Source organism: Hydractinia symbiolongicarpus, chromosome 7, assembly GCF_029227915.1.
Source record: "Hydractinia symbiolongicarpus strain clone_291-10 chromosome 7, HSymV2.1, whole genome shotgun sequence".
NCBI lineage: Eukaryota > Metazoa > Cnidaria > Hydrozoa > Anthoathecata > Hydractiniidae > Hydractinia > Hydractinia symbiolongicarpus.
Genome location: NC_079881.1, coordinates 18,221,881 through 18,238,385, shown reverse-complemented (window position 1 = coordinate 18,238,385; position 16,505 = coordinate 18,221,881). Strand labels below are relative to the sequence as shown.

Here is a 16,505-nt window from a genome sequence, read left to right as displayed (position 1 = left end):
TGCATAAGATGAATAATTAACCGCGCGGAAAAAGAATTAAAAAAAAGTCATGTTATACACTTTGTATTTATTCAGCAAATGCATGTTCAAATAATATAAAAACTGCATTTTCATCTATTTATTGAAATATTGCAATTTTCCATTGTATTGGATGTTGTCACCATTGGCCCATTTAGGTAACAGCAAGTGATGCCGTCTTTTGAAGATTTTCTCGATGAAAAGTCTGTTGCCGTCTTTCGAATCAACTTCTAATTGAACAGATATGCATAAGTTGCGTTAAGTCTGAAAAGCGATTCAGCTTCGTCCTCCTAATTCAGATTGTAAAATTCTCTCACCAAATAACATGTCGTTATCCTTTTATGTTCGAGCAATCTTATCCTGCAGCTTTTTCTTCGCTTTCTAATATACGTGCTGGCGAGAAAAGAAGTAGACTTATCATATCAGAAAACTAAAAGACGATTATCGAGTATTTGGCTGATCAGCTTCGTTTTAAAGGTCTTTTTCGGTTTTTTTACAAAAATTCTCTCACTTCCTTTCAAGACACTTCAATTAGTTCCGAATGCCGTAGGGTATCCACACTAGTTCTACCAGCCGACTACAGCCATGTCATTATCTACTGATGAGGAACTCTCTACTAAGAGAGAGTTCCTCATTTGGTTAACCGGGACAACCCATCACTTGACACTAACAGCCTACCGGACGAAAAAAACAAGTGCTGACAACGAACGGCGTGCAAAAACAAATCAAAGGGGACGATCGTGAATAACTTGTCTATATTTTGCTTCTGACAATGTTATAAATTTAAAACACTAAAATATCTGCGCAAAGCAAATCTTATAGTTTTCTGTAACATTTAGAGTGAGGTTTTAGATTTTTGACTTAAAATGACATATATACTGCCATCATATATTGTCTTTAAAACCAGGGTTTCACACAAACACAGAGAAATGAGCCATAAGTTAAGTTAATGATGACGGTCTTCGTTTTAATTTTATTAAAAACAAAATTTCGTACAATTACAGTGAAAATAGGTGTATAAAAGAGTGTCTACAGAGTTTGCGCTTTTTTGTACCCAGGAAACCAAGTGCAACGCAACTTCCCCTGCTTTCTTAAGATTTCTCTATGTTTCAACAAGCATGAATAGATTTATTTTATCAATTTTAAAAATAATGTGCAACTTTAACCATGGTGCGTGTGAACATGACACAGGTACAAAAAATAAAAAGAGTAGAAAACGTGGTTAAAGAAACAAAAATTTTCTTTTTTCATAGACTAACAGCATTGTTAAGAAATAAAACACTAGTCGTTAGCCCGTGGAAAAATCCACGGGTTCGGCCGTCCTTTATATTTACCCGTCGCAACAAAGTGGATAAAAATATATCGCATTTGATATTCGTGTTTCCGTAACATGATTTTCTAACTCAGCGGGGGTCCGCACAGAGACAGACAGACGACGGCTATTATTATAGAGATAAAGAAATATTCGTTCAGATGGCAGATCTGTAAAACTCGCAAATTCATTTATACAGTTCCAGTGCTGACAATCTCTCCTACATTAGAAAAATTCGTTTTTACTTCGATGATATAAAATTATATTTAATTTCTTTGTAGCACTGTGTTGGAACGTCACTTAGATATCAAATACCGCTTAGAGTGTTGTCCAGCACCATTTCCAAAAACTAAAGAGAATGTACATTATAATAGAGTTTTTTGTGAAATTGCACTGTAAGATTTCCCAAAATTGATTTTAAATCAGAAAATCTGTTTACAGACTTAAACTTAGGGAGATTTGAGATCTTTTAATGGGAATTTTTGAGCTTTTTCAGAAGATGGCAATATTTTTAGAAAAAGTTGGACATTTAAGAACATTTTTTAAAAATTTCCAAAAAAAATCAAGGGCATTTGAGATTTTAAGTCAAAGCTGCGAGAGAAGAATAAATTATTCCTGTACCCATGTAGCATGTCTATGTATTTTAAAGATGACAACATGTGAATAACTATATAGTTTTGTGTAAGAAAAATTAAGAAGATTTGACAAAGTTGTTAAAAAGTCTAGAGAGAGCGATTGGAGTAGATTTTTTAAAAGTAAGGAGTTTTGAGAAGGCGTAGCAAACCTGCAAAAAGTTCTGGCGTTCTCACAGTGTATCTAGTGTCAAAAAAAAAAAAAATGAAGGTCAAAAAATAAAAACACAAACTCACCTGTTCATAATTGATATTGATGACTCCAACTTGTCGTGTGTCGTGTTTTCGAAACGCGTCTGTCAGCGTTTTCAACATGACACAACATTGTATGAAGTCATCGAATTTCATCGTGCGCACGTTGTTCCGGTCGAATACTCGCACGCACAAACCGCAGAACTGTGGTGAACTAATTAGAGACAAAGAAATTACTTTGCAATTAAATGACCTCACTCCAAATACACTGATTTAAAAAAAGTCGTTTTTGGTCGATAGACCTACTTCTATATCTATTTCGTTTCGTTTTCGAGATTAGTTTTGAGCAAATAAATTTAAGTTTGCAGCGAAGTAAAACATATAACGGTTTTCTTTACTTGTATTATTTGCAAAAATTAATTTGTCATATAGATTGTTATTACTCCTGCAAATCTAAGGCCTTAAAGCTTAAACCTCTCACTTGAAAACATGTTGATTTCAGAGAAAAGAGCTTGGAAAGTTGTCTAAGAATCTTTTTAATTTTTTTGCAAAATCTTTATTGGTTCTTTAAGATTTTTTACTTAAAGGTTCCACAAATTATGCATGACAATATCTCCCGGATCTAAGTGAGGTGTTGTTATCGATGGTTTTAGCAAGATATGATGATGTATATATTTTCACTAAATATGCATGAAATTATCTTTCCAAGCTCTTTCATATAAAATAAACTTGTTTTCAAGTGAGAGATAAGCTTTAACGTTTTTTAATCATATTTGGAGTTTCTTTCCACGTTTTTTTACGATGTTTTCAGGTTTCAAAGTGTTCACAATAAGGAAACGCAACGTTTTCACGTTATGTCAGCTGATCATTGTCACATGTGCAAACACAACAAGTCACTAATGTTTCGTCACTAAACAGAAATGTATTTGGACATATATCTCGCTATAGATGGATACTTTAGGTTTTTAAGATCTGCAATGTTCATCAAATACCCTCAACACTGAAGTATATATTATATCCATATTGCATTGAGTTACAACGTTTCGAATCTTCGGACAAATTTATTTTCTGACTTTCCTTACTATTTCACTCCCATTTTTCCCGATAAATATGAACAAGTTCTTTATGCATATAAAAACGTCAACACACTAAGAGAATAGTGACCTAAATATCCTAAAAAATTTCCAACTGTTTATCAATATTAAATATTTGCTATACTTTACTCTATCCTGACTGAAAAGCAGTATTGTTTGTTCCAAATTTTGTAAAATCCTTTTTGTTTATAGATCAGAAAATTAGATCACTTACAGCCGATATCCGAAAGTTGTAAAGGCTTGGATTAGTTCTCCTTCGTCAATAGTACCCGATCGGTCAGTATCAAACCTAAACAAAATACATCATAAAGAGTTGTAGACACAGCTTCGGAATAATGGATGCGAAAAAACTAACCTATCAAAATAGTGGATGCGAAAAAACTAACCTATCAAAATAGTGGATGCAAAAAAATTAACCTATAAAAATAGTGGGTGCGAAAAAAACTAACCTATCAAAATACTGGATGCGAAAAAAACTAACCTATCAAAATACTGGATGCGAAAAAAAACTAACCTATCAAAATAGTGGATGCGAAACAACTAACCTATAAAAATAGTGGATGCAAAAAAACTAACCTATCAAAATAGTGGATGCGAGAAAAACTAACCTATAAAAATAGTGGATGCAAAAAAACTAACCTATCAAAATAGTGGAAGCGAAAAAAACTAACCTATAAAAATAGTGATGCGAAAAAACTAACCTATAAAAATACTGGATGCGAAAAAAAACTAACCTATCAAAACACGCTTTCCAATCTTGGATGTATTTCCATAGTGCTGCAAATTCGTATACATCTATAGTTCCTGATCTATACACAAAATAAAACATAGAGAAAGACCCAACTCATGTTTCAGTTTTCTAACATTGACCAAGCAACGCGCGATAAAAGTTTCAAAATAGGGAATACACATGTAGGAGTAAAGGGAAGGATTATCTTTAAAACTTTCCAATAATCAAACTAAGACACATCAACCCTTACCTATTTTAAATGATGAAGCATTTGTACTGTCTCCACGTCATATTTTTTATTCCAGAGAAAATTACAAACATTAAAATAGGAGAGGAAAGGGGGGTGGGGGAGATGAAAGGGGGGGTGGGGGAGATGAAAGGGGGGGTGGGGGAGATGAAAGGGGGGGGGGGGGTGGGGGAGATGAAAGGGGGGTGGGGGAGATGAAAGGGGGGGTGGGGGAGATGAAAGGGGGGTGGGGGAGAGAATCGTACTGTGTCATTTTAGGATATTATATTACCAATCTTGTGGATTAATTGATGTAAAATTGAGTTGCCTTAATTCTGTGAAAGGTTGTAGAAAATGGAAGCACAAATCTTAACAAACAAAACAAAACTAACAAACAATCAAAGCAGATAACAAAACAAAACAAACATTATACAAACATGAACGCACCAACTGGCAAAGACAAACCATTCTTACTGGCAAAAAGAAATTTACCTATCTTTATCGAACATCCCTATCATAAGTCGACATGTTTCGCCGTTGAAATGAGACCAGTTATTGTTAAGTAACGCTTGTTGCAGCTCATCAGCTGTGATGGAACCAGAATTGTCTCGATCTACAGCCTATAAAGAAGATTCAGTAACATACAGAATATATTTCACGCAATAATTGTATCGGGTTTGCAAATAATAGCTGGTAGGATTCCTTGGAAGGATTAAATTCATGACACCCATGTAGTATTTCCATGCATTTTGAATATGTGACAGCTTGTAAAACTAAAATTCAGAAGATGTGAGGAGAAAGTTGTTGCAAAATCAACTTCTTTAAACGATTTTAAGAAGACTTTTTCATAATTAAGCAGAATTAAAAAGAGGCAGACGTAAAGAGTTCTAAGGAGACATGGCGACCCTGGTATCGTGAATAGTAGGATAAAAATTACTTGTGAAAAAATGCATTTTCATAGGATAATTTTCCATTAGATTAACTGATTAATTATAGAGCTGTGCTGTCGTCATCTATCGATCACCGCTATGCGAAAAACACAGTAAAAATTTGCAACAAAACCACATAAAACAAACCTGAAACCATCCCCACAGTGTTGGATCAATCCCTTGTGGAGTAGGACGTTGTCCTGATACAGGTCCAGCCTGACCTGGCTGATATCGCATTTGTGAGTAGCCCTGCTGGTAACCACCAGGTTGCTGTGGTTGATAGCCCTGTTGTTGATAGTTTTGCTGGTAGCCTCCTTGCTGTTGCTGTTGGTAGCCTCCTGGCTGTTGCTGTTGGTAGCCTCCTGGCTGTTGCTGTTGGTAGCCTGCTGGTTGCTGTGGTCTGTAACCACCTGGAGGTTGCTGCTGGTATCCACTTGGTGGCTGCTGATGCCCACCCGGCTGTCGATAACCTTGCTGTTGTTGCTGGTAGCCACCTTGATTGTATGCTTGCTGATACCCTTCCTAAAAAAAGTGTTATTCTTAAGTATCTTGTTTTGGAGTTTGCTAGGGTTATGTGTTTTGTAAAAAAAAATTTATTCATAATAATAGACATTGCAAAAGGATTTTCTTTCTGGTCAAAACTTTACATAATCATAATCGGGTTACTTATTTTAACAATTTTATAAGGATGTTGTTTGCTCTACATAATTAAATGGTGCAAACAGTGATCTTCTATTATGCAGTTTTGTACAGGGATTGAAGTTATGTGAACACAATGGTCAAAAGGTGCCTAAGACGGGGGTGGGGGAGAGTGACCTTTCTCTGACTTCTTTACTTTGGACCCAGAAGTGATGTTACAATGAAACTCCTTTGCATGGCCAATATTATTTTAGATAACAATTTTACATCAAAATATTGTGATAACGTCATTATTTTTTCCTGATATCATTAATTTTATCACTTGGGTTAAAGATAAACTCTTTCAAATGTTAAGTTAATTCATCAATTATTCACAGCAGGATTAATTAATAAGCATATCATAAAAAGTCATATTTGTAATCGGCAAGTGATTTGCATTCTAACAATATGTAATACACATGTTTGTTCAAAATCCAAAATTGGTTGATTTCTGATCCTACCATCACTTGTTAAGAATTTAGTCAGAAGACCCTAAAATGACCCTATATTAAAAAAAATAGAAAAAAATGATGCAAATTTATTAACTTAATCAAAAATTGAAGTCAAAAATGTCATATTTGTAACGTGGACAATGGGCACCTCCATTCGCAAATAGGATTCCAAGATCAAAAGTGAGGTTGAATTAATGTAGCATTTTTTCATTATAAAATGTTTATTTAGTCCAAAGATGACACTTTCAGAATATAAGAGGAAATTTGTTGTATAACAAATGTAAATGTCATGTTGGTAGTTTAGGGATTTTATGTCTTATTAATATAACAACTAGTCGATAAGGCCCGTGGAGAAATCCACTTAGGAAGGATAACAGAGAAAAACAACCGTCATTTAAATTTTGCAGACATCAGCAGAGACCTGTGAAAACACAAAAAATTTTTTCAGAAATATGTATACCTGTTGCCTTCATCGTATAGATCTTGAAACGCTGATCAAGAAAATGTATAGGATCGTGTACTTTTGACAAATGGATGCAGAGATATTAGGGTTTAAAAGTATTTGATGACGTCATTAACCCGTCCATTCTGAAACGGATTCGGTGATCCAGGTTTGGAAAACTTACCCAAATTGGTCTCAGGTAGTCCCTAGTTACCCACGCAGGAGATGACGTCAGTTAATTCCACCCGTTTCCAAGTTATTTAGCCTTAAATTTAAAAGTGCAATGCAATGGCTTCACGAATCTTAATATACTTTCCTTTGACGTCAATATTGCTTTAACGTCAAAGTTTGCTAATTTACAGAACAAATTTATAGGCGATGTTTTATAGACTTTATCAAAGAAATTTTATCCACTTTGCAAAAGTCACAGACAGACAGAACTGGCGTATTATTATATAGATTTTATAAACTTCGTAACATTATTTGTCACAAGTTCTATACATGGGATACCTTCATGATTTCTCCTGTATTTTTTTGTAACGTTTTTCAGTTATTTATCAAGAAAAACTTTTGAAAACTATATTTTGTTGCTCCTTGCTAATACAAAATAACTAAGCTAAGGGAGGAAGAAAACTGTCAGATATAGATTTCAGAAAATAGGAACACATAAAAAGCAACAAAATCGACAAAATATGACAAAACAAAAATTTGACTAGCAAAAATAAATTTAGATAGTTAAATAAATAATAACAAAAATAGGTAATTATATTTGCCCGTTTTAAATATGCAATAACATGTGGAGTTTCTTTATCTTCGCTTTTCTTCATTCTGATGCAAGTTATTTCAGATTTGTTGTGAATATAATTACCTATCGGTGTTCTTATAAAGCAAACTTTCTTCATCATGACTCATCATACTCTCTTATCATATCATTATATATTGCTATATTGAGCACGTTACCTTAATTTGTAAAAGAAATAGGACATTCACTGGACCTGACACTGGAACCCAAAAGAAAACCAAAGAAAACATGAGGAAAAATTGTGTAGGGGGATGTGAAGGCCTTTCATGATAAGCGCAGACCCTTGAGAAAGAGTCCCAGTGACAGAAATCAGCTTTAAAAAGTCAACAACTCTTCCACTTGCTTTAAGTGGCCAAAATAGTGAGTGAGCTTCATATAATTTCAGGAATATTTTTTTGCAAATCAAAGAAATTTCACTATTTTTAATCTGGTTTGGATATTTCTTCTTGCAAAATATGCTTTCCTGTTAAAAATTCTAAAATTGCCCTATTTGAGAAAAAAAGAAGTTGTCAACAAATCTCAGAAAACTCGCTTAAATCGTCCTCATACTAATCACACTATTTACATGTTATACTTTTAGTATTTGTATAATTAGTCATTTTTCTTTTTTCTCTTTCGCAAATATCAATTCCCATAAAAGATTTGTAGATTTCTTTTCACAGAATGGGGAAATAAAATCCCCCTAAAATTCACAAAAATCTTTCTTTTCCCGAAAATTTCCCTTCAGGTAATTAATTTTGGTCACTTATTAGTCACATAAATCAAAACTTTGTTGTCATCATTAAAAGAAGTATACAAATCAAGATAAAAAAATTTGCGCATAACTTCATAACTTCATTTTAGAGTCTGCTGAGTTACTTTAATCAAAAGGCACTGATTATTGAGACATGGATGATTCACTGATTGATTGACAGCAGAGAACAATCCCTAAACTAACCCAAACAATATTGTTATGTTCCGTGCATGATAATAATATTAGAAAGCAGTAAAGTCTATGTGCAAACAAAGATACACGAGGTTAGTTCAATTAAACATTGGGTTGTGCAACTTTTTGAAACCTTTGTAGATACAAAGTGTGATTTAACTGGTATATGCATATATGGCTTGAAAAGGTTCACTAAACCTAAAATTTTGCAAATTTTTGCACACTTATATTCTGGTGTAATATAAAAGCAGGGACACAAGTGGTAAAATGATTGGATTTTTTTACAGATTTTTAGAAAGCACAGTATTTAAAAGTTTGCAGTATACTCTGCATTACCCATACAAACACCTGCTTTATTTACTCAGTGATTTATGTATACAAATTTTAGTTCCTATTTTTGAAATATAGACCTGTACACTTAAAAATGATGTTATTTATTATTTAAATTGCTGGTTAGCAGAAACTTCAGAGTATATATGTACAATAAACAAAACAAAAAATTGTCTTTTTGAGTTTTAATTGGCCTTTGGGTTAATCACATTGAAAAGGTGTGCATAGTTTATTTGATCGACATTCATATTTTTGAAACAAACAGAGTATATCTGCACCCCTTATCATTTTTCTATGATTTACAAAAAAATTTCTTAAAAAAGAAATTCTATCAGAAGTTAAAGCTCATAGTATAGTGCAGTACTATATAAAGATCAATGTAGTAGATGTCAAAATTTTATAAGCTTTATCTTTGTTGCCATTAATGCTTTTAATTACGTCATATCTTTCTCCTAAAATTCTACCAGCATGTATCACTGGAGCTTTAGCAAAATTATTTAATTACAATTTACAGGAAAGGATAACTGTTGAATCTGAATGTTTTGATAAATGATATTAGTATTATCTATAGCTACGGAAAAATATGGGTTACTGTCACCTTAATTAATTTTTTAATTATATATATATACTCTTTTTTTAAAAAATTTTATATATATATATTAATTTTAAGCCACTGTTTCGTTTTATAAATGGATTTATTTGATTTTGCTAGACTGCTGTTTACATTTTCTGCCTGTATAAACAAGTCACAAATTTTTTTGACTAATTTACTGTTGTAAATAAAACCATATTATGTAATTAGTATCTTCAATGCTTATTTTATTAAGTGATGCAATACACTACAAACATAACAGAACAAAAATGACATATTTAATTCCCCAATTTGATTCCTTACGCAAAATTCAAATGGTTAGAGGAATCAAATGAAATGGTTGTTTACTGACATGGGCTCTGGCAGAAATTTTTATTTTTAAAAACAAATGGCTCCCTACCAATTTCTTAACCGCTGAATGCAGCTTCTACTTTACCTTATCAATGATTATGTTTGTGTGGAGCTAATTATGCTTCAGTTTTGATTCATTGCTAATTACATCATATTAGCAGTGTTCATTTTGACCTTACCAGTGTTCCCTCAGACAGATGTCTATTCCCCAAATCAAAACATGTGGCACAAAATATTAATAAATTCAGAGTCACCATTTTTGTGAAGCAAGGCAAATCCAGTGTGGTGAGTTGAGAGCAGCGAGGCCCATCCGGTATTAGCCACATGTTATTTTTTCTATCTCATATTATACAGCTGAAAAAAATCGAAATTGAAAATTTGAAATTGCCATTTTTTTACTTAATAAGTCAAAACCCCTTAGCCTCGGTTTTCCATGTTTCCTGCTGCCTCTACGTTCTGGGAATGAGGTTGCTATTTTTAAGAAAGCTGACCAATCCATTTGAATAAAACTGTGAAAAAAACTGTAATTGTTTTAGTGTTGTTCATATGAGTTGCATAAGTTAAGTTGGTGTAACATCAGCTCATGCAATATGTCACAAAGAACAAAAATAATGGAATTATATAGCATCATCTCAAAATTAATGTCAAATAAGGTTAGTAGTTTCAATAAAGTTCAAGTAGTTTTTGTTCAGATGCAATGTTAGCTATTTTCTACTTAAGACACAAACAAGGAAAGATAGCTTTGTCTTGGTCTACAGCTTTTTGTAATTTTGGAATAAGTATATATGGATTAATAAGATAAATGAATTGAGATTTTTATTGCTTTTTTCGACTTTTCGGATACATATAAACAGTATGATAAAAACCTTTAACCACAAAACGTATCGACATGAACTTTTTCTATAACTGAATTGTCCGAACCTATATTTTTTTCTAAACAAATAGGAAAACCCTTGAAACAGAAAGAAAACAGAAAGTGCGTTTGATTACAGAAACTCATAAGATAATTTATGCTGCAATGTGCCTGCTGTTGTTATGCTATAAAAACAAATTTAAATATTTTTTCCCAGGGCTTTTTTTTCGTAATCTAATTTGTGGTTAGTGCCGCTCCAGCACGCATATATATGAAAAAGTAAAAAAGAAGCTCTGGGTACGAGATTGCATTTTACTTGAGGAAGTTTTTTAAGACTTTATTTAAACTGTCTATAGACCTTTTTGAATGTTTACATTTTTTGCGGGGTGGCAGGCAAAAAGATTCGAGCGCTGCGTGACGTGAGGTCCTTTTCAATCAGTTTCTTGGAACAAAGGTATCATTACAACTTTATTTGAATATAAGTTAATCAAAAGTTATCCATATACACATGATGTAGTTCAAAGCCTCAATAATGGGTTGAAATAGACCTTCCTTTAACAAACTCCTGCATCTTTGTGCCTTCCACCCAGCTGTTAGAGCAAGAGGGGCTGACAGCTACAATGTAAACATTCAAAAAGGTTGATTAGATAATATAGTCCTCTCCATATTTGTCATGGGAAATAATGTATATAAATTTTTTGCTTAAAAACATAGGAGCATGTGCCTGCTCAGCAACCCTTTATATATTGATTATATAGCTAGATTAATAAGCCAGCTAGCTAACATTGTTAAGGTAAGGATCCCCAGGTAAAATTTAAAAATTGACTAGGAACTCTTAAAAAAAATTATCTTTTTGAAATTGATCAGACTGTGAAATCTTAGATAAAGAACTTTAAATTTACACTAAAAATTTCCATACTTGTTGATTCCAAGACATCGTTCTTTAATATGGTGTTAACTAAACTTGTGATCAATCAGAAATTCCTTTATTCTTCCCCAATAACTTTCGATTTTTCTCGTCTCGATTATCCTGCTTGTTTTTTGTTTAGAATGTGAAATGCGTAATGTGATCAGGGTCGGACCCAGGGGTGCCCCGCAAGCTTGTTCACGTCCCGTAAATGTTCTGCTCACCTGCTGCTTGAACAATAATTTAAAAAATATCAAAATATCACTATAGTATAAGGCTTGGCTGGCATAAATCTAAGATTGGTGGAGTTTCTTAGCTCCAATCAGCAACTCACGCGAAAATTTTATAAACGTAGGTAACTTTTCTAAAAGTAGTCACTTGCGAGACTATAAAGAGGTGTCTCCTCGGAGAGATTTGTCCCACACTTTTAACACGTGGTGAAAAAGTTACCCAGGGAGGGGTTACGAGTTGGAAATCCCCTTGTATTACTTAAACTTTAACCACAATAACTTAATATACAAGAAGAAAATAACACTGTAACAAATATTTATCGATTTAAAAATATGTTTAAAAAAAACTGAATAAAAAAATGTCCATTATTGTTCTCTTTATGAAGGCTATCAATATTATTAATTTTAACCAAAAAGTTCACGTAAGACACTCTGAATATTTCCGTGGTTTTGCCCAAACAAAAACCCATATTTTAGGCTAAAAATTGCCTCCTTCATGGTAAAAATAACGTCATAAAAATTTTCAGAAAAATGGCTTGGCTTATATTGACGGAATTTGTCATAAAACTATGGAGGCACTTTAATTTCCACGTATGCTAACTTGAATAGCAAACCCTCTAAAACACAAGTAGTGACAATGCCATTGTTTGCTTTTTTCCCGTAGTCTTTCTATGGACAAGATCTGATAACATTGACATCAACCGCAAAATACGATACCAGTGATATCACTGTCCCCGTAACTGCGAAATACGGACACCAACTTTTTAGTATTATTATTTAAATTATTTACCAAGGGCTCTGCCGAAGGGGGTCCTAGTGCATTTAAAGCTCTCATTTGAGCTACAAAAGTCGTGCAAGCTTAACAATCGCTCAACTAGACAACCGCCTAAGATATCAATCCTATTCTCATGCTGAGCGCTAAGCAGAAAGGATAGTTTCACACTTTTATAGTCTCTGGCATTAGTCGGCCGGGGTTTGAACCCAAGACCTGCACTGAAAGCGAACGCTCTACCACAAGGCAACCAGTCGGTACTGACCCACTTTTTGTAGCTTTGTTACAAAAACCTTTTGAATCCCTTTCAAAACTTTTCACGACACTCTTTTTTCGAAATGCCTACGTGTATTTACGTACTTTTCATATTTTTTCATAAAATCTCTCGAAAGATTTTGGTGTTTACCGGGGCCTATTCTCATGCTAGACTTGTTAAAGGTCTTGAATAGCTTTGTAGGCAAACATAATTTTTAAGAGTTTTGCATTTATCTAACCTTATTTCTGGAGTTTTCTGATAAAGAAAACTTGATGTTTATAAAGATATATAGTATTTGCCCTTTTTGAAACAAATTCGTGTCCTTATTCCTGTCTATTGCCACTTCACTTATATGGCTTCGTTATTTTAACTTTGTATTGACCATCTGATATAGCCATTTGATTTATTCACTTTGACTAGACATTCTTGAAATACTTGTGCGTTGTCATTTTTTTATTATCTTCTACTATATGAATTTCTACTTAATTTAGTGTACACTTTGGAATATCCTAAAGCAATCGTATGTAGATAATTTAGAGCAAACATTTAAGTGGAAATGTCCCCCAATGTCTTTAATTTAAGAACCGAAAAAGTTATGTCTCAAATGTTAAATGTTCTGACGTTACGGCACAACGTCAATAAAATTATTGTAACGTCTCAATATCTTAATTTAAATTAATAAAGCCATCGCAATGCACTTAAAACTTTGAGGCCGAATAACTTGAAAACTGGTTGGTGACGTCGGTCATCTTTCACCGCCTGGATAACTAGAAAAAATCTGCGACCAAACTGGAAATGTTTCCCAAATCTGGATGGCTGAATCCGTTTCGAAATGACGGATTGATGACGTCATCGAAGAATGTTTAAACTATAATATCTCTGTAATCGTTTGTTGAGTACATGATTCTATCCTTTTTCTTGATCACAGTTATTTTGATGGGTCCCTGCTGACGTCAGCAAGATTTCTAAACTCTTATATATCTCCTTAACCGTTTTCAGAAAGCACTTGATATTATACCTTTGTAAATTAGCATTACAGGTTGTATACAATACGGGCAACCAGTAATATATTTTTATTTTTTTAATCTGCTGACGTCATTAAAATTTAAATGCATGATCTTTTTCATTGGTCCTCTGCCTAAATGGATTTTTCTACAGGCCTGAACGACTAGCATTTATCATATAATCTTGTTGATAAATTGATACCCATGTAACTTTCACTTTTATTTTTGTTTTCATCACCGTGCACTCTTTTCCACTATGTCTACACAACGCATGTTGTACATAATTCTTGCATGTACCATGTTATCCAGCCTGTCATATTTTAGTACGAACGGCACAAATTACTTAGCAATCTTTCTACTGTTTACTGTTTTTTTAATCTACTCTATCATTTTCCTTTTTTTAAAAAATAAAAATAATGAAAAGTATCATTTATAAACACCCTATAAACCATGGGAGGTTTTTCACAACTTCGTTCTCAGGACTTATTCACTCTTGGTAAATCTAAAAGTGTAATCTAAAAATCTAACAGTCTAAAAGTACACTCGAACTTTTTCTAGCTGTTAATTACCAGATATGTGGAAAACTTGGCAGAGTCTAATCTTAATCCTAATATCTGAATTTAAATTTTATCGAATGCTTCGCAAAACTATTGCAAATCACACTGCCAACACACACTCTCCTCCCCTGTGTTTGTTGCCTGATGGTAGACCCTAAACATAAAGTTGCGCAAACGTGATCTTGCGAAATGGAACATATAGAAATCTCTGAATTAAGACTTTTTTAACGTTTCATACTTTAGGCACCAAAAACTATCGATGAAAGAATTGACCTTTTTTTGAGAAGACCTATTTGGTACCTGTACAAAACAAAGTAGGTTAAATTATTGTTACAAAAAGCATGTAGAAGTGATGCTGCGCTCTTATGTCGGCACATGCGATTTGGACTCTTCAATGGTTTTCGAGACATGCCGACATCTTAAATACAGAACACTTTTTTTACTTTTATGTAGAAAAGGTGGTAATATAAAAAAGAAAATTAAGAAAGAAAATTAAGAAGAGATAATCTAACACGTTTTTTTATCGCTGAGAAGGTGTTAGTATAATTCTCACATCTACAGATTTTTTTTTTAGGCTGATAAAGTAACTTGGCGACAAATTCCTTTTTTCTTTCACATCTTCACACTCAAGATTACAATTGGTAGTTGTTGGTGGTCATCAAGCAAGCAAGTAAGCAAGAAAATCCATCTGTGTAAGTTAGTTTGGATTCAGTTGCTTTTTTTGTTTTATTTACAATTTCCTGTTCCATCTCGCTAAATTTTCATTTTTTTTGTTTTGTGGTGTGAACGTTCTTATTAATATTATGCAAACCATTTAAACAAATTCAAACTAGTTTGTAGGACATCACTAATTCGTGTATTTTTAGCATAACTACTTAAAAACCATAGGAATTTAATTTTCGTAGATATTTCGTTCATCTTTAGCATTAATATCTAAATTTACGAGAAAAAAACATGGCATAAACTTTCGCGAGAGACTATAATTTTGGGCAAATTTCGTGGAAAAAAAACTTTCGCGATATTTTAATTTAAAATTTTCCGAAATATGTATTTTCGTGAGAGACCACGAAACCGAAATCTGCCAGCGAATGTTTTTACTCTTAAGATACGGCTAAAGTATTATAGAAACGCGGGGAAGTTTATGCTGCTATAAAGACTTTAGAAGTTATTACACTATCAATCAAGCCTGACTTGTCAAGTTTGAGTTTTAAACCTTCGTTGATCAACTTGCTGCTGATCAAAATACACCGTGTGTCAAAAAAAAGTGAATATAGCTATGAAATTGACAGCTTTGACTTTTAGAATGCTGGACGCTTCAATAATATGTTTACAGAAAGAAACTTAAAAATGGTTGAATAATAATCATAATATTTCTTATTTAGAAAAATGTTTCTCTTATACCTCCTGATGCTTCAACTTGTTTTCTACACACTGGGAGATGAGTTACACGACCCAAATGAGTTTATAGAAGATTGGAAAAAGTAAGTTTGCTTGTGACATTTTAAATTTTTAATAGGTTAAAAAATCCTTTAGATTCCAAATCCAAATATCGACGGAAATCCTTAATTTTTTATGGCAAAAGATGGCGACAAGTTAATAGAGAGCTATGTGCAATCACGTTGTCATATACTTTTCATGAAAGCCTGTCATAAAACGTGCCAAAAATTGATTACGAAAAATTACACGAAAGTGACAATGTGAAAAAATATCAAAACAAACATGGCTACTGTCAAAAATGCCAATAAACTTTGTTTGGGGAGCGTTTACCCTGATCTAAAAAAAACAAATGTTCTCTCTGCCTTAGACGGCCCTGTCCTTGTTTTGTAAGGTGGCTAAAATCTAGCGTAACCCCGTTTAACAGATCTTCTGTTAAAAGGCATCTTTAGCCCTCCTCGCTGTTTGCACCCGTACGCTTCTGTCTTGACCCCCCGACATTCCATACCTTTTGGTACAGACCAATATCCAGAATATAAAAGGGATAACCGTTTCTTATTCATCGCTTTTTCGAAATGAAAAGTTCCTTTTACAACCTAGTATAAAGATATAACTGCATCACCTCGCTTTTTTCCAGATGACTGATTGTAATTTTTAGTGGGACCTTTAGTAAGTACACAGAGTCCTCAATAATAACAGTTTCAATGTGAGTTTTAAGTTTTTCCGAGATAAATGATGTTACATAGAACAATAACATTATAACAAAAACACTTGTTCTAGGCATGCC

The 16,505-nt window shown here is 33.3% G+C and overlaps 1 protein-coding gene across 2 annotated transcripts; it reads right to left on the bottom strand.

Annotated features, from left to right (window-relative positions):
• Nucleotides 1–959: 959 nt before the first annotated feature.
• On the bottom strand, nucleotides 960–11,618 carry LOC130649543 (sorcin-like). 2 transcript variants are annotated; one of them, XM_057455838.1, is made up of 7 exons: nucleotides 11,478–11,618; nucleotides 5,281–5,655; nucleotides 4,697–4,824; nucleotides 3,983–4,057; nucleotides 3,463–3,537; nucleotides 2,200–2,368; nucleotides 960–1,679 (listed from the first exon to the last, which is right to left on the bottom strand). In XM_057455838.1, the coding sequence occupies exons 1-7, from the start codon at nucleotides 11,493–11,495 to the stop codon at nucleotides 1,638–1,640; spliced, it is 882 nt and encodes a 293-aa protein (XP_057311821.1). In that variant the 5' UTR covers nucleotides 11,496–11,618; the 3' UTR covers nucleotides 960–1,637. The 2 variants fall into 2 exon arrangements, with proteins under 2 accessions (XP_057311821.1, XP_057311820.1); XM_057455837.1 differs by lacking the exon at nucleotides 11,478–11,618 and adding an exon at nucleotides 9,960–10,136.
• Between the last annotated feature and the right edge of the window lie 4,887 nt (nucleotides 11,619–16,505).